The 26,106-nt window shown below is 37.8% G+C and overlaps 2 protein-coding genes and 1 pseudogene across 2 annotated transcripts; 2 read left to right on the top strand and 1 right to left on the bottom strand.

The window, feature by feature from the left end:
• The first annotated feature begins 945 nt into the window (after positions 1-945).
• Positions 946-4,320, top strand: LOC103962161 (probable inactive purple acid phosphatase 28). Its single transcript, XM_009374840.3, has 5 exons — positions 946-1,203; positions 1,296-1,443; positions 2,576-2,994; positions 3,344-3,822; positions 4,090-4,320. Exons 1-4 carry the CDS (start codon positions 946-948, stop codon positions 3,806-3,808), a joined length of 1,290 nt encoding a protein of 429 aa, XP_009373115.1. The 3' UTR covers positions 3,809-3,822; positions 4,090-4,320.
• A 2,411-nt stretch (positions 4,321-6,731) lies between these two features.
• Positions 6,732-7,949, top strand: LOC103962183 (annotated as a pseudogene).
• Positions 7,950-10,789: 2,840 nt separating this feature from the next.
• LOC125468247 (wound-induced protein 1-like) lies at positions 10,790-11,512 on the bottom strand. The gene has a single exon (XM_048572628.1). It carries the CDS (start codon positions 11,397-11,399, stop codon positions 10,977-10,979), a length of 423 nt encoding a protein of 140 aa, XP_048428585.1. The 5' UTR covers positions 11,400-11,512; the 3' UTR covers positions 10,790-10,976.
• Positions 11,513-26,106: the final 14,594 nt, after the last annotated feature.

Below are 26,106 nucleotides of genomic sequence, written 5' to 3'. Positions count from 1 at the left end.
TTTTAATATTAGAGTTGTTAAACTCACTTGTGGGTGAGGTTTAAACAAAAAATAGCAAAAATTTTGTTTTGTTAAATAGTCTTTCACCCTCTTTTAGTTGACAAAAAAAGTTTTATTAATACGCCTACCTATTGCCAATATTAATCTTCTCAGAGAACCAATTTGATATGAAAATGTAACCTATCCAGAAAGAGTTAAAGTAATTTATCAAATTTTAATTTTGAATAAATTTAAAATTTAAAACTTTGGAGAAAAAATAACAAAAACTAAAAACTCCAACGTTAGTGGTTTCATGGTTATGCTTCATTTTTTTTTTAAATAAGTTTTTAATAAAATTATAAATTAGTTATTTAATTAAAAAATTTAAAAGGCATAATCTAATATAAAAAAGTTAATTGCTAAACGCGTATGCATGCAGCAAGAGACTAATTACTGTAAAATATCAAGATATTCAATTTGTTTTTGTTGTTCTTAACTGCCGAGACAAACAAATTTTGTAAAATAAAACGAGCGTGTGGCAAGAGGCTAGTAGTTGTAAAATGTAAGAAATTCATTTTATTTCTGTTGTTCTTAACTGCCTAGACAAACGAATTTTGTAAAATAAAACCGACAATTTATTGTTTACAACGGCTCACATTTTTGTTAGAAATACCAAACAAGTTAAAAACATTCCTGTTGTTAACTTGTTATTTGTTTCAAAGAGGCTATTTTAGGTGGCTGCGGGTCTGTTGTTACAAAACTCCCCAGTCTCCAACCCTCCCCACCACCCCCACCCCAATCCACTCAGCCCTGAAAGCCACTAAGCCGGCCACCCCTGCCTTACTGGTCGCCATCCCACAGCCCGCAAATCCGACGCTGTCCGAAGACGTTGACTCTTCAGTGGGATCGGCGTCCTCGGCAGCAAACTGGAAACACCCGAGGCTGTCCGAAGACGTTGACTTTTCAATGGAATCGCCGTCCTCGGCAGCAAACTTGAAATACCAGACGCTGTCCGAAGATGTTGACTCTTCAGTGGAATCGTCCTCGGCAGCAAACTGGAAACACTCGGTCCTGTATTTGTCATTCCTCTGCTCAGTCATCTACTTTTTTCAATCCCAAATCTCTCACAATTTGCTAATCGGCCATCGGCCTGTCAGAGTAAAAAAAACCAGCCCAGATCTTCCTCTTCGTTTCCGGTCCGACGGAACCTTCAAAATCCTGCAGGTAATTTACTCATCGTATTCTTAAGCTTATACTGTATGATCTATAAGATTAACTAAATGATTAGGATTTTAATGGGGTTTTCGTTAATTAAGGTGGCTGATATGCATTACGGGAATGGAAGGTTGACTCGCTGCCGAGATGTGTTGGACTCCGAGTTTGACCGGTGTTCTGATCTCAACACCTCCCACTTCCTGAGGAAGATGATTGAAGCTGAGAAGCCTCATTTCATTGCTTTTACAGGTACATTTTTTTGTTTCTCCGACATAAAAATGTTTTATGATTTTTTGTTTTGTTTTTGTTTTTGTTTTGGTTGGCTATCTGAGTTTTTAGGTGTGTGTGTATATATATATATATATATATATTTTTTTTTGGTGGATATTGCTCCATGATAATTTGATTAAGATGGTAAACCAACTTAATTGGTTATCAAAGATTAATTAAACATCTAAACCAAGAAAAACAGTCATATCAAAGTCCACAAGGATGAATGCTTAAAACTAAAACTTGTTGATTATCTCTAGGTTATATATTAGGTGCAGCTCTTGCCTCTGGACCGTCATAATTTTTTACCTTCTATACCAAGGCCTAAGTTCTTCATGCAGCACATTATTGACGAGGTGGCAAAAAGTTAAATGTGGTCTTAGTTGGTTTAGGAACAGAATTTTTTGCCATTCTACCGTACCATACTATTACCATACCGATTTTGTGCCATTTTGTATGCCAAACGGTAATTTTATCGAACCAAAGATATTTGGTATGGTATTGGTATCCAAATCCTACCGAATATATATATATAGAGGGAATTGTAATATAATACTGATTACTAACATTTATCTTTAATATATTTCATTTAGTTTGCAACTTGAAGTCTTCGACTTCTATTTGATTTGGTTTGGTTTGTAACCCTAATATCTTTAATCCTTGATGCATGGTTTGACTCGCAAAATGTGAGTGTGAAATAATGATGAATCTTGGTTGTATAAAGCAAAAATCGTTTTGGGCCTGAACAAAAAAATAATCCTATAGCAAATTGGTACAACACCATTACCATACATGTCAACCGGATTTTATGACAAACCGAAATTTGGTATGTCAATGATACTAGATTTTGTCATACCAAGAGTTTGGTATGATAATTGGTACGAGGATTTTGGTACGGTAACCATATCGAACCCACCCAATTCATGCATTCAATGAAACCATAATCCGGTAAACTTAATTCCTCAGTTATGCAAGTGTTCCTAAGTGAATGTCGGCACCAATTACCTGAAAAGAAAGCCAACTGTACTTATAGTTTACAATGTGTTATGGCCCAACTTTCAACTGCAGACGCATACACAAGTATCGGTTTTGACTCGGTTCTTGCAAACAGGAGATAATATATTCGGGTCAAGCTCTGTTGATGCTGCTGAATCCATGCTTAGAGCATTTGGTCCTGCCATTGATTCAGGAGTTCCGTGGGCAGCAATTTTAGGAAACCACGATCAAGAATCTACGATGACACGTGAGGAACTGATGTCTTTTATCTCACTTATGGATTATTCAGTTTCGCAAGTTAATCCATTAGCTGAGGATCTCTCTAAAGGAGGAAGCGCGAAAAACATTGATGGATTTGGCAATTATGATCTGAGAGTATATGGTGCCCCGGGATCCTATTTGGCAAACACAAGCATCCTCAATCTTTTCTTTCTTGACAGTGGAGACAGGGAAACTGTTGAAGGAGTTCAAACTTACGGTTGGATTAAGGAATCTCAACTCCATTGGCTTCGTGACGTTTCTCAGGGATTTCAGGTATACTTTCAACAAATGCAATGCATAAGAACAATGCGGCTGCATTTTGTTTCATTTGTTCTGATGATTATGAATTGAATTGAGAAACTTTTCATACTTGCTTGGTAAAGTGAAATTTTCATTAAAATTCACATATTCATTTCCGTATTTAGTGGAAATGTGTTCCCTATGTTTTCAAAAAACATTAACAACCCCCCCACTCTTGTTTGCAAAATTGCAATTCCATACCTGCATCAAGTTGTTCATCCTGTATTTTGTATGATTTGCTCATCATGTTCGTCCTTTCCCCACAAGGGAGGTTTCGTTAGATTTAGATTTCATTAACATGTTGCAAGAAACACACTAACAGGGCCACATTGGATATCTAGATCGCTCAGCAGAGGCTTTTCCTCCGGACAAACCACCAGCGCTTGTATTTTTTCATATCCCAATTCCAGAGGTCCGGCAGCTGTGGTACAAAAAGATAGTTGGCCAGTTTCAGGAGGCTGTGGCATGTTCAAAAGTGAACTCAGGAGTTTTGCAGACCCTTGTATCCATGGGAGATGTGAAAGCCGTGTTCATGGGACATGATCATACCAATGACTTCTGCGGGAATCTTGATGGTATTTGGTTTTGTTATGGTGGGGGCTTCGGGTACCATGGTTATGGAAACGCTAGGTGGCCAAGGAGAGCAAGGGTCATATTGGCAGAACTTGGGAAGGGAAAGAAAGGCTGGATGGGCGTTGAGAGGATTAAGACATGGAAGCGTCTAGACGATGAGAAACTGAGCAAGATTGATGAGCAAGTCTTGTGGAAATATGAACCATCAGGATAGTCCCGATTCATAAGGTATCCTATTTCTACTAAAAAAATTCTTTTGAGCCTGCAGTGGAAATTAAATCGAACTTTTTGGTTTTGCATTGCAATCGAGGAAACACGTAATTATTCAAATAATCACTAATTGAAAAAAAATTGGTATTTCAAACCGTTGAGGAAGTTTAAAACCTGTTGACAAGAGGATCATCAAATGCAATACTGTTTAGAGTGAGCATGTGTATTGAGGAAGTAGGAAATGCTAACTAGGTCGACATTTTTCTTGTCCGTTTCAATTTTCAGGCGCTAGCAGAGGAACTGCCCATGTGCCCTCACGAGTTTTTCTGTACACTGCTTGGTTAGTCCGACCCTAGAATCGAGTGAATGGGGAGTACCACAGTAGACCTTGTGAATATAAATGAAATTCATCATGTTATTACTTATAATCCAAGTGGGGAATTATGTACGGTTCTTTAATTAAATTTGTGAAATGATTTGTTATTTCATTGATTGATTAACTTAGTTTGACGTTAATACCGTGCATCTTTGATTCATGGATTTGATTAATTGACGTGATTGTGGAGTGTCATTGGATATGATTGTTATTAATACGATTAGATTAGTTGATCAATGTGACTAGAGGACACTATTGTGCTTTGTTGATTCTTTGATATATTACATGCTATGAATTGCGATTTTATGTTGAAACATAGTTATTTATATGATGGATGAAATATAAACCTTGATTGTCATGTGGGTTCGTTATGTAGCTTGAATCGAATAATTCATGCTTGTCAAGTCCAAATGATTGATTGAGGAATGTTATACCTTACGGCTTGAACGGACTGTGATGTATGTCGAATTGTAGCGAAGGGTGAACTACGAATGGCTTGATCCCCTTTTAGGGTACGTAGGCAGTCTAACGAGGAGGCTAGATGCATCCATAAAGTATACGAAAAATTACAATGCGATTCGATTCTCGAGTTATGCTTTGCCATTTCCCAGAGGCAGGGTATGTTAGATGTACATGTAATCGGTGATGTCACATGTCGATCTTGGATGTATGTTGGGATCGGGATGTGACAGTTTATACGTCTTAGTAAATTACTGTCGACATCTTTCTGTTATTTTCGTCTTGATAAACTCGTTTTATTTGGGTTGAAGGGTACCCCTCTCAACTGTGACCTTATGGAATGACCATATGTATTTGTTCACTCAATGTTCATGTTTGTAGTTTATGGAGTGAGAAGATGTTTGTAATATAGTAATGTCAACCGGCTGTCAGGCAAATTTACACCGTTTTCGTTTCTTTTTCTCATGTAAATATTGTTTGTTTTAATGAATAACATGCTGTGATTACATTCAGAAGGCGAATGTTGTGGTAAAAGAATGCCTTTTTTGTTTCATTTGGATTGTGGGTGAACTTTTTGGGCTACATTTTATGTCATCCTTTTCAGTGCTTCTTGCGTTTTGACTTAGATATCATCACTACCTAAAACTTAAGATATATCGTCACTGCCATTATAGGATCCGGTCTGTTGCAACCACTAATACCCTGTTTGAGATTGGTCCTATAAGGGCTAAAAGTGATTTTCAACAACCATAAGTGCTTCTAACTACACTCGGTAGAAAATTTTAAACGCACGTCTTGGAGAAGCATGCGTTTCATGAAAATTTTCTATAATACTAAAATCACTTTTAGCAAATATCGTTACGACCAGAAGTGCTTTCTGCAAAAGCAATCTCAAATCAACGTTAAGATTTTGGGTTCGAAAGAATTGGAGTTTCATCTTACAGTGAACAGCAATCGGACTTGGGAGTTGTTACTATCAACAAAGATTTGAGGGGAAAAGAGACCTCATTACTTAATCAATACCAAACGTAATACATGCCATGAATTAACCTCAAACCTTCTAATCTTCTCCTCTCCTCGGGGACCAAAAGATAGCAACAATGAGCGCCTATCTGTTTCGACAGATAAGATCAAATTCTCTAGGTTAGTGGATGAGAAACGCATCGACTGATATTCCACTCCATTCCCTGCGTTCCATTGGTACCAAAAGGCCAGTTGTGACCGTGGTATTAAATCGATGCAGCTTAGTTTTTGTGCTGTTTTTATTAAATCCTGCAAAACAATCCAAAACTTTCTTGACTCCATTTTCCCTCGATGTACTCTTCCATCAGATAATTAGAATGCACGAAGACATTTCAAACCGGTAATAGGTTTGTCAAAACACTTCTCGAGAACTTGGTTAGATTAAACTGTTTTTTTGCTGTCTGTAAGCTGCAGATCTTTTTATCCTTCTTTTTTGGTGGGAACTGGGATGACATATGTCACTAGTTGAAAGACCAGAACTTGTGAAGGACTTGGTAAAGACAGAAGATAGACAACAAATTTCAACATCAATGTACTGATATGTATGTGTTCCACTGTTCCTCTCTGATCATCAGTAGCCACAGCAAGATCTTTTGAATTCATAGGTAACAATTCTCTCTTTTCTGGATTTCAATGAATTTGATCATGGGTTTTCACCCTAGTGATGTCTACTTTAGCCTTGCCTAGTGTAGTGATTCAACTTCCATGGTGAATGAATTTTTAGTTTGTAATCTTCTTTTACAAGAAGGAATTTTTTTGAGTTTTGTCCATTGTTTGTTTCGAACTCTTCATCTTATGTTTATGATTTTTGGGACTCTGGCATTGAATATCTGATGTAATATTAAGATATTGAACGTGATTCCATGAACTTGTAAAAGATACCGATCGAGGTACAGTCTGGTTCAGCATTCTGAATTGCAGTTTCTTTCGGAATGCAAGAGATTCATTGTATAAATTTCAGTTTTGGCTGCAATGTGACTCCAGCTGTGGTAGTAGGCATAAAAGAGATTGATTAAAGACTTAACTTGAGAGTGAAGTACCACTAAGATGGTTACGACGCTGATGACAACAATTTGCTTTGTTTTTCGAAATCACAAAAGGGACGGCTTACTTAGTGACAAAAGGTCACAGAACATATGAAATATCAAGTACTGCACCTTCTTCAAATAGGCAAGGTTTTCGACAACGTTTCAACGGGATTCTTTCTCAGAAGATTGATTGGCCATCCCCGAGTAAAATCTGCAGAAAATGGATCAAGAATCATCTGAATATGGCACTCCTTTTGTGGATAATTTGTGTTGCTGTCTCCGGAGCAATCATTTTTCTCGTGATGACAGGAATGTTAAACCATGTCCTACCGACGCAGTCACAGAGAAATGAGTGGCATGAGATTAACAATCAAATTCTCAATGCTCCCTTCACTCTCATGAATATTTATCATCACCCGAAAAGGATATACTGTAAGAACGGAACTTACAAGCCCCGTGAACAGATGAACATTATGGTCGTTGTTGTGTTACTCCATCTGGATTGCTTTGCTCAGTATGCCTTGTGTGCGCTTAACTTGGGATACAAGAGATCTAAGCGACCGCCTATTGGTGTTGGTGTCTGCCTTTCAGTTGCAATTGCTGCTCCTGCAATTGCAGGTGTGTACTGCATTGTCAGCTCCCTTGGCACGGAGTATGAAGTTGATAGCGAATCGCAGGATCATATTCTCACAAACCGAACATTTGAATCTAGAAATGAGCAAAAGATTGCTGAATTTGAACCCCAATGGAGAGGGGGTTTATTTGATTTTCAAGATGATATTGCAACATCACATCTTTCTTTTTTCTGCTCCTTTGTGTTTTCGGGTGGAACACCGATAGGCTTGGATTTGGCAACATGTATGTGCACACTGCAACATTTCTCCTCTTCCGCACAGCCCCATTTTGGATCCTCAGTTTGGCTGCCTCCCATATCGACAACGAAATTGCAAGAGAAGGCTTGATTTTAACTGGCATTGTCGTTTTGTATATCTGGCTTGCTGTACGGTGGCTTCTGGAGAATCCAAATGAGGAAGAGATTCAACTTGCCGGCGAATAACTTACGCTGTGGAAAGCCTGCAGTAACAGACTTTGATGAAGCTCCTGTTTCCTCTAAAATACAGAGAGAAGAAAATATCGAACCGAAGACATAAAAAGCAAGGAACTAGTGATGAAGCTCTCGGAAGAGTGCAGGCACTATTATGTGTTTTTGATAAACATAAAACTGTTTGAATCTTAATATATACTTCCTAGTTCCATCATATCCTCTCGTATGTCTTCAATCAACTTTACCTGTAGTATGTTGCAATGAACTATAAAGTATACTGCACCTTTAATACATATTGGAAATTTGTTTCACGGGTAGAGAATTTGGCAATCAGTACACCCTCTGGCACTACTGTTGTGTGTAGAAAAATTATGAAAAACGTAATTTGGGGGGCCGAAATTACTACTCTTATTTTATCAGAAGAGAACTTAAGTATTGAAAGCTAAACTGGGTATACCGAAATCGCTACTCCTATTTTATCATTGGAGAATCAAAGGTATCAAAGATAAATTGGGAGTACCGAAATAACTATCCTTATTTTCTCGACGGCTAACTCACCGTGGTTTGGCTGGAAAACGGCTCGAAAGTGACTGTCTTGGTCTCGAGTTAGTCAATTTCGAGCCATTTTCCCACCAAACCACGGCGAATTAGACCTCAAGAAAGATACCATTTTCTTTGTCTCATTGAGAAGTATGATTTTCGTTTTTGAATCACTCGATTTCGTTGAGTATTGAAGAAGTTATGAATGTTTAAAGTTTACCCAGTTTCCGGCAAGTTTTCTAGTTTTTACGTGGACCAGTCATTTTTCAGGCTATTTTTCGGCCAACTCCGGTAACCATCTGGCTTCCAAATAGGTATAATCATGTTTTACACTTTCCTATCTTCATTTTGATATATTATGGGTCAAATTTGGTTAAGAAACGATTGAGTTACGAAGTTTTGAAAATTGCCTAAACTTTCGGCCAAGAGCTCGGGACACTTAATGGAGTTTTTAACGGAATGACCAAAATAATGAATGGTGGACAATCTCAGAGACCATTTCTATTGATTTTTAATCTCAGGGATCAAAGTGGTGTGTTATGCAAATTTCGGGGACCATTTTAACTAAAAAGTCAAATAAACTTAGCATGAACCTTTTTCATAAAAGTATCTTTTTTTTTTTTTTTTTTTTTTTTTTTTTTTTGTCAAAAGGAGATTTTATTAAACAACAACCACATAAATTACAAGCAAACAAGGCACAAGACACACCTATTAACAAACAAAAAAAGGGCCTAAGACTAAAAAACAAACAAATAGAGAAAGAGCCCACATAAATAGTAAAGCCCAAAAAACTGCATTGCAACCGAGAAATTGAGAAGCTTCCACTGCCATTCCACCATCAGCATTCTAGTCCATTCAAGCAAAACCCAATCCATCGTCGCCGAGTAATACCTCACTAGACGCCATCTCCGACCCCGAAAAGTTACCTGAGCACAATCATATAAGCAGGGGATAGTCGGTAATAGAGTGAGATAAGCCAACTACCTGTATGAAGCTTGAGGAAACCCACAAGCAACACTCCGGGAACCAGCAGATAACAAAGAGAAAGTGGTGGTATTGGAAACACCCAAGCCGGAGTAAACTCCAAAACTCTACACACGATCTTAGTAGGAAACATGGCTGAAGATTGGACCATGGGATAGCCGGATGAGAAATACCTTTGGGGATAGAAGAATTGAGCAAACTAGATTTAAGGAGAAACAATAGTAAAAGCAAAGAGAGAAGAAGAAAAGGGGAGAGAAGAGGACACGACAACTGACTCCAGCCGAAGCTAGGGCCGGTGTCACTTGAGAAACATAGGTTTAAAAGTCTTACACAAACAGTGAGAATGACTCTCAGTGTGAAGAGAAAATCTCTCACCTCGGAGAGAAAGTTTGAGAGGCGGACTTTTTCTGATAAGGGAAAAAGATGGGAGTTTTACTGTGCTTGTTTTTACTGCAGTAAATAAAGGAGAACTACATCTTTATTCCTTTTTAACCACACAAAATATGCATGCATAGAGCTAATATCACTATGATTTTGGTGACAACTCGCAAAATCCCCTAATTAATGGTCGTGATGCTGCTGAGGAGTAAACTCGGGTTCCAGCCTATGGTGTAGGATGAAGAAAGTTGAGGTTTCATCATAGAATTAATTGGTAATATGAGGAGTAGCGTCCAACTTACTCATAAGCTTATGCAAAGTCCTTCTTCCTATCAATGTGACATTCATTCTCAACAAGTCTCCTCACGTGTGGCCAATTTTTAAGCCTAACACGTGGACAACACATAAAGTGTGAAGCCACGAAGAAACTTAATGTTTCACCATAAACCAATTAGCAATATAAGGAGTAGCCCAATTTACTTATAAGCCTATGCAAAATCATTCTCCCGTCAATATGAGATTCATTCTCAACACAGGACATTCTTATCATTAAAAAGATCGTACAAACTAAGACGTCAACAATTCATCAAACAATTAAATAAATGGTTCCATTTTGAAGAAATTGAAGTGCTTAAACCAAGCTTATGAAACATTAAAATGGGATGACAACTTAAGAATTCGGTCGTATTAGTTTGTTGGGAGAGTCGGGTAAAGGGGATCACACTGGAAGATTTCTCTCCGAGTCTCTAATAGGCAATTGAGTCGGGATAAAATGAAATGGTTTGACTACAAACCTATTTATAGACAACCAAATGTTACCATTCAATATATGTAACTCTTGTTGAATGGATGTAATCATAATAGAGTGTAACCATCCATTCAAGGATTGTACCTCTATATACATTCATCGTATCCAGTTCAATATTTGAGTGACGTATCTCTTCACTATAAAACAATACCCATTTTTTTAAAGTCACGCATCTTAGCAAATAGGCGTATCTTTTTATGTGAAATTACCATCATATGGATCATTATTATTTCATCAGATGCATTCATTTCATATTCAGAAGTAAAGTTTTGAATTTATTAATGACAAATTGGAATTTTTTTTTACCAAGGATGTTTTCATTAATCAAGAATGAAAGTTGGATCTTCAAAAACATTTTTACGAGTTGTTCCATTTCATCCGATAAACTACATTTCAATTTTTCTTAACACATCCAAATCATGCACAGTTCGAACTCAAACCTCAAACCATAAGTACCCCTTATTTAATTTTTCTCCATATCCCATATTTTTTTCTTGCTAATTCACAACATCAATTCCTCTAATTAAAATTCTAAATAGCAAGCAATAGGGCTGGCAAGGAGCGGTGGAATAGGTCATTCGGCATGCTCTCCCACACAGTGAAGCTCTCCCAGCCCTCCAGCTTCAGATCCCTCACAGTCAGCCACGTGTTAAAATACTCCCTGAACTGCGTAATCAACCCATCTTTGAGGGTCCACGCATGGACCCAGTAGGCCTTGGCCCCTTCCCATCCCTCGGCAATGATCACACCATCTCCAATCTCTGTGATGCTTCTGGGCTCGAACCTGAAGTCAGTGTGGCTGGACTTCCCTGTGAGCACGCGCATCATGTGCTGGCTCTTTGGGGGGCCATGGAACCACCATTCTAGGTCACTGGCTAGAAGCTTTCCCACTGTGTCTGTTTTGCCCTGTGCCAATGCCTTGTAGAGAGCTTCAACAATTGCCTTGTTCTGCATTTTTGGTAGATTGTTAGAGAGGAGAGAGAGAGAGGGGAGATAGGAAGGGAGCGGGATTAACTAAGAATATTATTGGCTTTTGCTCTCTAATTTGGGTGCATGACAATATGGCTTTATTGGACCACTATTTATAGCGAAACGAAGAGCCTAAAGTTACATGGTTATGGTTTAAGAATAATAGAAAAATATTTAGATCCCTGTTAAGTTGTGACTGGTCATCGTCTCTCTTCTTACAAATACATCGTAGTTTTATATTTGTATATATTTTTATCTGCTTTAGCGATTTATTTGAGAAAATTGTAGTAATAATATTTCAACTTTTATTTAATTGTAGTAATGATCCATTAACAAAAAATTTATGATCATTGGTCCCTTAACTCATCAAAACTTGTACTTGTATTTTTCTTTTTAATTATTATTAAGCACATAAATAAGAATGATATGCTCAATTAATTATTTCTTACAAATTCAATCCTTATAAGTAAACATGCTTGTAATTTTTTTTTATTCAAATCATAACGTACAGATAAGAAGATATACATCACAAGTAAAGAGCTAAGTAGCCTTCTTGAGAATATACTATTTGTGGTGAACGATTATTTTCATGACATGTATGATTCAATGGTAAGGAATTGCTCCAAAAACAATGGATGTATCTACTATTTAGAATGAGATATTATTCTCCCTTCGGCTTATTAGATAATGATAATATGTTTTTTAATGAGGTTAAATATAATGATATTTAAATATTGATAAGCCTCTATGCTTTGTGGGGACAAAACGAAAGGGTTGGTTGTAATTCTTTTTAGCTATAGAATTGCCGATGAACACTAAAAAGTTGCTCATGTAACTTTACCTGTGCATCATCATCGAACAATTTTCTCTATTTTTTCTGAGATCTCTGTGCTCGAAATTGTGTTATACATACCTACATGTTTAGTTAAATTTCACATTCTAATAACTCCAAACTAATCTGACATGTTTTATTTTTGCATCATGATGAACCAGAAACTTGGTACGAAGATGTTTTTTTTTTTTTTTGGTCTAAACAAAAATATAGCTAGTATATATACATTTTTCACAAAATAAAACTAGACATAGTATTTATACATCTTTATTGTATTTGAAATATCATGTTAAAGATGAAGATGCCGCATCATGACTATAGTTTGTTATTAGTTGTTATAAGTTTGTTACAAATGTAATTAGCCTTAGTTGACAGTCAATAGCCAAAGGCTATATATATGTGATTGTATTATTCAGTTATCAATTAATGAGAAAATAATGTTTTCTTCATCTCTAAGAAAACTCTCTCTCTTCTCTCTCTCAAGAACTCTGAGTTTTTATATGGTATCCTTCACCTTTTGGCTCACGGCCGATTCGATCTTCTCTTCTGCTTCGTTTCTCTGATTCTCGATCTTTTCTTGCAATTCTTGTCTCTAATTGCAATGGCTTATCCGTCTGATTCTTCTTCTCCTCATGAATCTCTTCAGAATCCAGCCCCAAATCCTTCGTCAAACCCTAATTTGTTGAATTCGTATGCTTCTTTCACCATTCAAAACATCAAAAGCATGGTTCTGATTAAGCTCAAGAGATCGTACTACCTTCCATGGCGTGCTCTGTTTGCACCAATTCTTCGGTGCTATGAACTTCTCGGCATTGTTGACGGCACCGAGATGTGTCCACCGCTATTTCTTCCAGATCGCTCCATTAATCCAGCCTTCGAGATTTGGTATGAAAAGGATAAGAATCTTTTGATTTGGCTCAATTCTACACTCTCGGAAGATGTAATTCCTTTCACTGTTGGTGTGTCTTCTTCTCGAGATCTTTGGATCAAGCTTGAGTAGCGCTTCAGTGGTGTCTCTAATGCTCATATCCACCAACTTCGGTCTCGTCTTCAAGTAATTCAGAAAGTCACTCAACCTATGACGGATTATCTTCAACAATTGAAAGAAATCTCATATTCTCTCTCTGCTGCTGGTGCACCTATCTCTGATCGTGATTTAATGGCGGCTACGCTTGCTGGATTACCTGATGAATTTGAATCATTCATTAATTCTGTCATGTTACGCTCTCTTCCATATCTTTGGATGAGTTACATGGCCTTCTACTTACAAAGGAGCTTTCAATGTCTCATCGTAAGAAGCTTTCTTCTTCTGGCACTGAACCCTTTCATGCGTTTTCTATTCAATCTCAATCGCCTTTTCTTCCAACTCCACCACCTCAAATTTATGTTGCTTAACCTCAACATTTCTCTCGATCCAATTCTAATCGTGGAAGGACTACTACTTGGGGCAATCGACATCACAATACTGGACATTTCCATAATAATCGTAGTCACAAAGGCAATTATTGTGGCCCTTCATTCAATCACAGTCAAAATCAAGGGTTTCGACATTCATTTTTTTTTTTGGAAATCCAGTAACTTGTCAAATTTGTGGATCTACAAGTCATAAAGCCATTGACTGCTTTAATCGCATTACCAATGACATTGCCAACATTTCTTCACCAACTCCTTACACTGAGAAGGACAAAGTTTACATCGGTGATGATAAAGGTCTCTCTATACATCATATTGGTTATTCTTCGTTGCATTCATCCAATGCTACTTTTAAATTAAGCAATGTCATTCATGTTCCTCAAATAAAACATAATCTGTTATCTGCCTATCAATTTCTTAAGGATAACTATTATGTCTTAAGTCTTGACTATGATGGCTCTATTGTAAAAGATTGTTCTATGAGGATAACGCTTTTGCAGGATCTAGTTAAAGATGGTTTCTACCTTTTGCAAAGTTGTCCTTCCACTGGCTCTTCTCAGGCTCTGGTTAGTGCTTCAAGTTCAGTCAAACTTTGGCACAGTCGACTGGGACATCCTTCTTCTGCTGTATTTTGAAGAGTATTATCTAGTAATAAGCTTGCTATTCAAGGTACAACATTTGTTGATTTCTTTTGCTCCAAATGTGCTATAGCTAAAAATCATAAACTGTCATTTGGTTCATCAACTATATCAACATCTCAGTCTCTTGAACTCTTACGCTGTGATTTGTGAGGACCAGCACCTATCACTTCTGTAAGTGGTTTTAGGTATTATTTTCTCATAGCTAATGATTTTAGCAAATATAGCTAGTGTTTTCCTTTAAAGGCTAAATCAGATGTGTATTCTACCTTTGTAATGTTCAAGGCTTATGTTGAGAATCTTGTTGTCAATAAAATCAAGATCTTGTGTTCGGACTCAGGGGGTGAATTTACAAACTTACTGTTTAAATCATTTCTTCATATTCATGGCATTGTGTAGCAACTCAGTTATCCACACATACCAGAACAAAATGGTTGTGTTGAGAGGAAGCACAGGCACCTTGTTGAGATAACTAGGACTTTGTTAGTTGAATCTAGTGTCCTACATCACTGTTAGGTTGAAGCTTTTACCACTACCTTTTGTCTCATTAATAGGCTACTTATATCTAGCAATACTAAATCACCTTGGGAGTTGTTGTTTCATAAGTATCCATATTACTCCAAGCTTAAGGTCTTTGGTTGCAGTTGCTATCCATGGTTAAAACCATACATTTCTGCTAAGTTTGATGGGAAAAGAAAAAGGTGTGCTTTCTTGGGCTATAGCTTACAACACAAAGGTTATAGATGTTTGGATTTGGACACCAATAGGGTTTATATCTCACGGCATGTTACATTTGATGAAGTTACATTTCCTTTTAAAGATGTTAAGCCTATTTCAGCATTTGTTGATCAATCCACATCTCTGTTATCCCCTATTGATGTTCACTTTCCTCTACCCTTGACATCTATGCCTATTGTACCTGTGTCTGTATATATGCCTAATGTGCCTATGCAATCTGACTCCTTTATACACAAAGATCATCCTCCCAAACTATGTAACCTCAACAAAGCTCATCCTCCCAAACTGTGCATGTGCATTTTTCTCAATTTGCACCAAATGTTCATCCTATGATTACCAAATCCAAAAATGGCATTTACAAACCTAAAGTCTTCACTGCCACTAGGCATCCCTTTCATTCTTCCACATATATCATTCCTCATACTTATCTTCAAGCTTCTAAGTTTGAAAATTAAAGATTGGCAATGCAAAATGAATTCAATGCTCTCTTGTCTACTGGTACTTGGACCTTGTTCCTTCCTCACCCTCGCAAAATGTAGTTGGTTGTAAATGAGTCTTTAGAATTAAAAAGAATCCTGATGGATCTATTGAGAGATATAAAGCAAGACTTGTTGCTAAGGGTTTTCATCAAAATGAAGGTCTTGACTAACAAGAACCTGTAGTCCAGTTGCAAAGCCTGTCGCTATTAGGTTTTTGTTATCATTTGCTGTCCAATTTAATTGGTTTCTCAATCAACTGGACATAAGTAATGCATTTTTGCATGGTGACTTACAAGAAGATGTTTTCGTGACACAACCTCTTGGTTTTCAAGATCCTACCAAGCCACATCATGTTTGCAAACTTAGAAAGTCTCTCTATGGGCTTAACGAAGCTCCAAGAGCTTGGTTTGACAAGTTGTTTCAAGCTCTCAAATATCTAGGGTTTAGTCAATCTTCATCTGATGCATCTATGTTTGTACTTAAAGCTCCAACTCTAGTTATAGTACTAGTCTTCGTTGATGATATTCTAGTTAGTGGACCTGATATTAATATCTGCAAGTAGTTTATAGAGAAATTGAGTACTCTATTTCAAGTCAAAGATCTGGGCCATTGCACTACTTTCTAGGTTTAGAAGTCCAAAGAACCACTAATGCTTTGTTTCTTCATCAAAGCAAGTACCTGTTTGATTTGTTACAGAAAACAAACATGGGTGAAGCTAAACCATGTTATACTTCTCTCAATTCTACCAAGTTAGATCACAGTGGTGAATTACTTGATAACCTAACTGAATACAGATCTTTTGTGTGTGCTCTTCAATACTTAACTCAGATAAGGCCTGATATTTCCTTTGTAGTGAACCAGGTCTGTCAATTCATGCATGCACATACTGTCATTTATATGCAAGCAGCTAAATGCATATTGAGATTTCTCAAATGTACAATTGCTCATGGCCTGTCAGCCTACTCTGATGCAGACTGAGCTGGTTGTCCCTATGATAGAAGGTTTACAAGTGGTTCTTGTGTTTTTCTGGGAACCAATTTAATTAGCTGGAGTGCTAAGAAGCAATCCACCATAGCTCGTTCACCAACTGAAGCAGAGTATAGGTCATTGGCTCACACTGCTGCTGAGGTTACTTAGATATGCAAAGTGCTCAAAGACTTTGGTTTTCATTCATCTCAAAAACCAACTCTTTGGTGTGATAATATCTCGGCAATCTCACTTGCATCAAATCCCATATTTCATGCTCAAACTAAGCATGTAGAGATTGAATATTATTATATCCGTGAGTTAGTTCTTGCAAACTTGGTTGCAATTCAGTATGTTTGTAGCAAGGATCAAATTGCAGATATTCATACCAAATCCTTGTCTAAAAATCAATTGACTGTAGTCCAAGCTTTCTCTTGGAACCTTTGATTCTTCCAAGTTTAGCTTGAGGGGGTGTAAAGATGAAGATGCCACATCATGACTATAGTTTGTTATAAGTTTGTTACAAATGTAATTAGTCTTAGTTAGTTGACAGTCAATAGCCAAAGGCTATATATATGTGATTGTATTATTCAGTTATCAATTAATGAGAAAATATTGTTTTCTTCATCTCTAAGAAAACTCTCTCTCTTCTCTCTCAAGAACTTTGAGTTTCTAGACATGTTACCTTTACTATTATGCGAAGCACTCCTAATAAATAGTGAAATTTTTAATGTGTCGGGAACTTGATTCGGTACACCAAGTGTTATAATATAATTAGTTAGAATTTTTTTTTAAGTTTCTAACCAATTATATCATTATATTTGACGTACCGGACAGTGTTCCCGGCATATTTAAAAAACTCTATAATAAATTAAGGTGGAAAGTAATTTCAGACACCTCTTTTTATCAAGTGTTACAGACGACGTCACCAAAATAAGAGTTGCCTAAACTTCTTTAGTTAAAAAAAGGCTCATGGAATTAACATTTTCCCAAAAACCCAACTTACATCCCTACGTGCATGGGATAGACCGCTCACAAATTTAACATAACTTACTAAATGTGAAAGTATATTCCTTCTTTATCTCCAAGGTAATACAGAAGACAATGAATTGCAGCCAAAACAGCTCCGGGACACCTCAACAGTAACATCCCTATCCTAAACGAACATCGACTAATAAGAAGAGGTTGCAATGCTTGTCAGTAATTTCAAACTTTTCACTTGGAATAATTAATTTCTAAGTGTGTTGAAAACGAATTATTTGTTTTGCACCTTAAGGAAAAACAAAACAGAGTGGAAAGAATTATGGAAGGAGAAGATATTACTGAGGTTAGCCTAGTTATTAGGTTAGGTGGGTGTAGGAAGATGGGTAAGAGTAAAGTTGAGCCGATTGTAAATTTAACGATGAAAAAAGAATAGGCATTGTTTGTGCTTATAAGGAATTGGACTATACTTTTTATATTGCCGATGATTTTTGTTGTGGAACCTCAAACTTCATTGTATTATAACATGTTGGCTAACGTGTAAAGCCCAACGGGCTACAAGTGTTTTACGTTATTTAATTTGTATTATTCATGTCTTAGACTTGACAATCTTATTACAAATAAGAGAACGTGTTGAGAAAAATAAAAATGGGCCCACATGTTTTCCAGTCCATCTACAAAAAGTTGGCTTAATTCTTTTGTTCTCATTTAGTTTTATAGTGAAATTTTGACTTATTTCGCTTTCGAAAATAGTAAAATAATTGACGGTGGCTGGAAACTGAGTCAGACGGCCTTGACTGGATTCGATTGTATCGTCGTTTTTTAAGGATTCCATTAACTTGTGAAGGTAGCCTCCCTCGCCATCACTTCCAGCGGGCATGGACATGGAGATACCCAAAATGTCCTTCCAAGCTGTCTTAATTTTCTTTGGTGGACCCCTAACCTAGTCAAAAATGGAGTTCCTGTGTTTTTTGTTTTCTTCCTTCCTATACAGTCCCACTCCCACCCACCTGACTAGTTTCTTTCTTGTGCATGCTGGCAATGCATAACCTTATTGTATGTAAAGTCGAAGAGGAGTCGAAGGGGTGTAATCTGCATGGTTACATATATTGGATTACCATCTTAATTATATAACAAAGTATTTTGGTGTTGAAACGAGAAATTTTTTAGTGTGCTGAGATACTGTCCAGTATATCAAGCATAGTAATTTAATTGGTTGAATTTTTTTTCTTCAAGTTTCAATTGTATTATTACACTTTTTGTACTCCGACACACTGAAAAATTTCTTTATTAAATAAATGACGAATTCGATATCGAATTATTACCAACTCAATGTAAGGTTTAATTCAATCCTATTCTCAATATGATTGTATAAAAAATAATGTGAATATGGGCCATATTTGAGTGACCAAACCTACATTTGGACCATCTTTTAAATTTTGGACCAAACCTAACCATAACTTAAGGAAAACAAAAATATGATAATGACATTTGAGTGACCCATACATTTATGAAGACCAGTTGGATCCAACCCTAAAACCAGAACCCCTCGTGCACAAGGGGATAGACATTCTTTTCTAATTAATCCCGGTGACCCACATTAGCAAATTATTGAGAGTCCAATGAACTGAAAACTCATATGGATGGACGGGAACCATTGAGCCAACGAAGCATTATTTCTCAAATATGTCTTCTATCCATCATTTCTAATTTTCTAGATTCTTGTTGTCTGATGACTCTTTCATGGAATGTTTGAAAAATCAATTTAATGTCATCTGCGTTGATTTTCTTTTATCCTTTTTTTCATCTTCAAATCCACAACTTCTCATCCACAAAATCCATGCTATCTATCTTTTATACATAGACACACACACACACACACATATATATACATACATACACACACACACACACACACACACACACACATATGCATATACACACACATACGTGTGTGTGTGTGTGTGTAAGATCTTATTTAAACTACGAGAAGAAGATTCGAACTCAAGTGCGGAATGGAGAATACAATGCTCGCCAACTCGGATGCAAATATTTATCTTAATTAGTAGGAGGAGGTCCATTTTCCAAACTTAATTAAGCTAATTCCTTGTTAATTAAGGTTAACCAAATCAGCATTCAAAACTGGGAAACTAAATTAGGCTACAAAGTTTGCCACAGATGATTATATTATGCCCGCTTTCAGATCAAATTAGGCTGAGCACTATCTTAGAAAATGGACATTGAACAGAAATTGGCCCAAATTTGGGTCTATAAACCTAAAATGTGGATCAATTTAAAGTTGGTTTTAGGATTTTGTTGGTTGAATAATCAATGATTCATTACGGCTTATGATGCATTAAGTTTGTTGTATTAATCATTAATCCACATTAAGGCTTATTGTCTTGTCGACTGGCATTATTCTCTACGACATGAATGAAATTAGTACTATTTTGATGAGTGGTAGAGTTATGATAGTTATAGCTGGATGAGCCAGCAAAAGAACCAGCGTCTTGAAGTGCCTAAGTTGATGCAGATAGAGAGCAATGAGAAAATAGAAAGGGTAGAGTGAGATTTCATTTGCTAGATTCCATCTAAAATCACGCCTAAGTTGGGTGCTACTCTCTCCCTCTGAAAGCCATAAAAAAAACCCTAACCCCCCCTTTGCTGCCGACTCCTATTTTTCGAGAAACTTTTTATTGTGACAGGAATATGGGTGGTACACCACGTGTTTTTATATAAGTGGTGGGAAATTTCATTTTTTAAGTTATTAATTTTTTAACACACATATCCCACTATTTGTATAGTGACACGTGATGGTACCGGTCATACTTAAAAATCTCTCCTACTTTTGGGCGAGGTCAGTGGCAACTCCTCTTACTTGCTAATCACATCTACTTCTTTCTATTTCTATTTCTTTTGCCTCTATGCATTTCTATTTCATTTTGGACCTTAATTTCTAGTGTTCTTTAGGCTTTTGTCTCAACTTCTCTGTGCATGTCACAGATCATGGCTTTTATGTCCTTCTCTTCCTCATATATTTCTTGTCTTTCATCGCCAACCTCTACTCAGCCCATCGGGTGTCTCTCTTTGGCGGGACATTTTGGTGTTGGGTGGTTGCTAAAGTGCTATTACCTCAATTTATGTGATAACTCGTCCCTAATTTTACGATTTTATTAATTTTTAAAAGAGCGAATTGACAAAAATGCCCTACTAGCGAGATTGTTGATTTTCGTTGACCGTCATTTAGTGACGTGTGCAAGTTACTATTTTACCGTACTCTCGAAGTTCTCGACGGGACGATTGTGTAAGCGTAATCTGAATCGAAATCGGAGTTACAATAGGGGTTTTACGGAACTACAAATCCGAAAAGTACTTTTGTAAACATTACTATTTATTATTTTATATATTTCTCCTAATTATTATATTATTATTTTAAGATTATTTTGTGAGAAATGAGGAAAAAAGGAAGAACAAATTGGAGAGGAAGAGAAACAGAAGAGGAATGACAGGGCAAAGCTGCCCAATCGGGGAAAAGAGATGAGGACTGACCAATGAGAACCAGGAGAAAGAAGGAAAAGGAAAGAGGAAGAGAAAGGGAGTGGACCAATAGGAGAAGAGAGAAAGAGGGGAAATGAAAGAAGAGGAAAGGCAACCAAAACCCTCCCCAACCCGTTTGACCCGCGCGACCCGGTTTAATATTTGGGTTCCACATCAATTTTTGACTCCATCTCCAGCGTTTCTTCGGTGATTCATGGCGTGGGACCATTTGGAAATAACTTAGCATCAATCTTTCCTCCATATTCACCCAAAAATTGAAGACATTAGCTCCGATTTCATGAGAACCGCACCGGTGGGCATGGGCGGATCCGTATAGGGATCCGGGAGGTCTTAGGACCCTCCGGAAGTCCGAAGAAACACTTGTGATCGGCCTTCGGGATCCTCTAAAATTTGGGCAGGTGTAGTGGAGAGGCTTGTTGCCTTCATAGATGTGCATGCAACAATGCTTATAACGAAGAAGAAGAGGTTTCTAAATTTTGTTTTAATCCTCCAAATCGTCGCAACCTCCCAACTTTAAACTCAAGTTACCCTATCCCCCAGCACCATTTGCCGTTCCACCACCTCTAGCTGCCTAATTTTATTTCTTCCAAATTCATTTATGTTTTTTAATCCTAGACTTAGTCTCAACTCCCAATTGTAATATATAAGTTACATTAACAAATTTCATCTTTGTAGATTCATTAATTGATCCAGTATGTTGCTAAGGAGAATTTGTTGGTTTTATTACCTTTGAGATTAATCTTGATTTTTTTTTTTTTTTAAAAAAAAAGCAGGATAACTAGTGGCAAACCATGGTTATCCACCCCTTCTTGGGGCCTGAAAGACTTACAGAGGCATTTCAGCTTTCTCTTGGCCAGAGTCAAGCAGACTCACCAGCTTGGAGCCTCGAAACCGGGACCTCCCTGGTTTTTGTATTTTGAGAGCCGAAATCCTCGCCCTTACCATTGGGTCACTTGATGTGGTTGATTAATTTTGATTATTCAATGAACCAAATTCAATAAAAAATAGTGATATGGAACCAAACTAGTCTAATATTTTTTTTTGGAACTTTTATTTTTGGACCCCCCGATCTTGAAATCCTGGATCCGCCACTGCCGGTGGGTGCGAGGGAACTTTGATGGCGATCCACCATTTCTGAAGCATTTCTCTTCGATCATCACCACCTTTGGAATCCTCTTGAGGCTAGGAACAAACCCCAAACAAGTTTTGGGGTGGTGGAACATTGGAGAAGACGAATTGAAGTGCATCTATTTCTAGGGTTCCAGCGGGTTCGTAGCAATTTGAGGCTTTTCCCGGCCAAATTAGACTTGGCCACAGGTATAAAACTTGTTCTACTCATTGAGATCTTCATTCTTGTAAATTTGAGAATTTTTTAAAATAGTTGAATTTTCCGGTGAGTCGAGGTAGCCGGCCGCCGCATGTGGCGACGCGTGGGCAGAGACACCACTTGACCTCCCTAGGCTAAAATGGGTGCCCCGATTCCATATTAGACATCCAATTGATGAAATTTTATTTTTTGGTTATATTTCCGTTAAGGGTCGCCACTTGGTTATTATATGATTCGACAATCCGACCATTGGATTATCACCAAACTTTAACAGAGAAGGAAAGAGAGGGCAGAGCTGCCCAATCGGGGGAGAAGAGAGGAAGACTGACCAATGAGAACCAGGAGAAAGAAGGAAAAGGGGAGAGGAAGAGAAAGGGAGTGGACCAATAGGAGAAGAGAGAAAAAAGGAAATGAAGAAAGGGAAGAGGCAACCAAAACCTTCCGCAACCCGTTTGACCTATGTGACCCAGTTTAATATCCAGGTTCCAATTCAATTTCTGACTCCATCTCTGGCGTTTCTCCGATGATTCATGACGCGGGACCACTTGGAAACAACTTAGCATCAATCACTCTTCCACATTCACCCAAAAATCGAAGACATTAGCTCTAATTTCATGACAATTGCACCGGTGGGTGGAAGGGAACTTTGATGGCGATCAACCATTTTTGAAGCATTTCTCTTCGATCATCACCACCTTTGGAATCCTCTTGAGGCTAGGAACAAACCCCATACAAGTTTGGGGGCGGTGGAACCGAAGAAGACGAATTGAAGTGCACCAATTTCTAGGGCTCCGGTGGGTTCGTGGCAATTTGAGGCTTTTCCCGACCAAATTGAACTTGGCCATAGGTATAAAACTTGCTATACTCATTGAGATCTTCATTCCTATAAAATTTGAGAATTTTTTAAAATAGTTGAATTTTCCAGCAAGTCCAGGCGGTCGGCCGCCGTGTGCAACGGCGCTTGGGAAGAGACACCACTTAACCTCCCTAGGCTAAAATGGGTGCCCCGATTTCATATTAGACATCTGATTAATGAAATTTTGTTTTTTGGTTATATTTCCGTTAAGGGCCGCCACTTGGTTATTATATGATTCGACAATCCGACCATTGGATCGTTACCAAACTTTAACAAAGGAGGAAGGAAAGGGCAGATCTACCTAATCGGGGGAGAAGAAAGGAAAGAAAGGACAAGAAAGAAGGAAAATGAGAAAGGAAAAGAAAGGGAGTGGACCAATAGGAGAAGAAAGAAAGAAAGGAAATAAAGGAAGGGGAAAGGCAGCCAAAACCTTCCCCGACCCGTTTGACCCACGCGACCCGGTTTAATATACGGGTTCCACTTCAATTTCTGACTCCATCTCCAGCATTTCTCCGGTGATTCACAGCGCGGGACCACTTGGAAACAACTTAGCATCAATCTCTCCTCCATATTCACCTAAAAATCGAAAACATAGCTCCGATTTCATGAGAACAGCATCGGTGGGTGGGAGGGAACTTTGATGGCGATCAACCATTTTTGAAGCGTTTCTCTTTGATCATCACCACCTTTGGAATCCTCTTGAGGCCAGGAACAAACCCCAACAAGTTTGGGGGCGGTGGAACACCGGAGAAGACGAATTGAAGTGCACCTATTTCTAGGGCTCCAACGGGTTCGTGGCAATTTAAGGCTTTTCCCAGCCAAATTGAACTTGGCCACAAGTATAAAACTTGCTCTACTCATTGAGATCTTCATTCCTATAAAATTTGAGATTTTTTTTAAATAGTTGAATTTTCCGGCAAGTCCGAGCGGCCGGCAATCGCGTGCAGCAGTGCATGGGAAGTGACACCACTTAACCTCCCTAGGCTAAAATGGGCGCCCTGGTTCCATATTAGACATTCGATTGACGAAATTCTGTTGTTTGGTTATATTTTTGTTAAGGGCCACCACTTGATTATTATATAGTTCGACGATCCAATCATTGGATCATCACCAAACTTTAATGAGTAATAGTACATAATATTTAAGGACATTAGGAACTGACGGATCGGGAATTTGACATACAGATCTTCCCGAATGGGTTTTCTAAGTTTGTAAATCTAAACGTCGGCCACCACTTAATTTTGGCGATTGGCGGAGATTCGACCATTGGATCATTCTGAAACTTTAGGATGTTGTTCTAGAAGCTTATTGAAACTCTTAGGAAGTTATGTATCAGAAATCCGAGGTGTGGATCTTTCGGATCGAGTTACATAGGATTGTGGATCCTACCGTTGACCTTTGACCGACGGTTGACTCTTGGTCAATAGGTTACAAATCATTCTAGAATGTCTTTGGGGATGTGTTTTATGTAAGTTATGTGTTCTATCAATAAGAATTCTGAGATGTGATTTGATAATTGTTCTAGGCGACGATTGTTCATAACGTCTCGATATTCGTGCTAGGGAGTTGTAGCGCGGACTTCAGGTGAGTGGGTCTTTTCTTTTATATAATATATACATATTTGTTAGTTTCCATTTATACATTGAAAGAGAATTTACTACATATGCCTAGCTTAGACTAATGCTCATAAGAATTAGCGAAATAACGAAAATTACGAAGTGATCATAAATCATACGGGATGCACATGTATATGTATGTTTATTGATGCCATGATTATACCTATGGCTATGAATGATATTATGTTGATTAGAACTATCGAACAACTATGGCATCACCATATTTATGTTTTATGCTCATCGTTTGCTGCACCAGTGTTAGTGGTCGCCCAGGGCCAGGGCCAATCTTTCACTTGTATATTCACATCCGCACCGCACGCTCGCCTTGGATCCAAGTAGGTGCCAGTCCTGTCGTATAGGTTGCAATAGGCAACTCCAACTCATATGTGACCGTGAACAGTGACAATGTTCACGTAATTGTAGCACTAGAGTGTATATCATTATTACACCCAGTCATGTTCATTTGAAAATAACTCTGCATGAACTTGTGTGCGAACATGTGTCGATGAGCACTTGGATGATATGTTTGCTTATGCGAGAGTATACAATTACTAACATCCTGCACTTATATATGAACTATTGTGCCATATTGATATTTTGCAGGCTACAATGATTATTTTCATACTATATGTAGTATGTATACCTTGGAAACTATGCATATTTTATGGCGAGGGGTTATAATATTTTCAAGGGTTTTTATTAACTCACCCTTATTTTTCGCCTCTCCAGGTTTTAGTAGCTGAGCTTTCTTATCGATGAGGATTCTTGGTAAATCTTAGTGTAGACGATTACCTTCGATGGTATAATTCTCACCATATCTTACTGTATTGTACTTATGCTCTGACATCACGTGTGAAATGGGTTCATTCCCGCTCACTGCGCACTTTTATATGTAGGCATTTTTAGGTTTAAATTTATTCACATATTCCACCATAGTACACTTTATGGCTTCGTCACCTTCCAAGTGTTAGCCATCACAACTCGATTTCAAAGTCCAAGTGGACATTCCGGGTCGAGGTGTGTTAGTTTGGTATCAAAGCATAAGTTTGGGTAGTATTACATTCATCACACGCGTGATGTAAGCATTCTCCATTCTTGAGCCTAAATGTTGAATTTTGACACCTTGTCGACTACAAAAAACGTGTTAGGTTTTCCTAAGTTTTGGGCGGATTAGGAAACTTATTGACATTCGAGAAAATCGCTTTGGCGACCGTTTCTAAACTTTAAGTGAAGAATTTCCCTGCAAAGGAAAGATGTTGAGACAAGTTGATGGCCTTGAGGCAAGGCT

This window comes from the organism of the source record quoted next, unplaced genomic scaffold (assembly GCF_019419815.1).
Source record: "Pyrus x bretschneideri cultivar Hongxiangsu unplaced genomic scaffold, Pyrus_bretschneideri_v1 Contig11, whole genome shotgun sequence".
Classification (NCBI taxonomy): domain Eukaryota; kingdom Viridiplantae; phylum Streptophyta; class Magnoliopsida; order Rosales; family Rosaceae; genus Pyrus; species Pyrus x bretschneideri.
The sequence above is the reverse complement of the archived record's forward strand: the minus strand, read 5'-3'. Positions and strand labels throughout refer to the sequence as shown.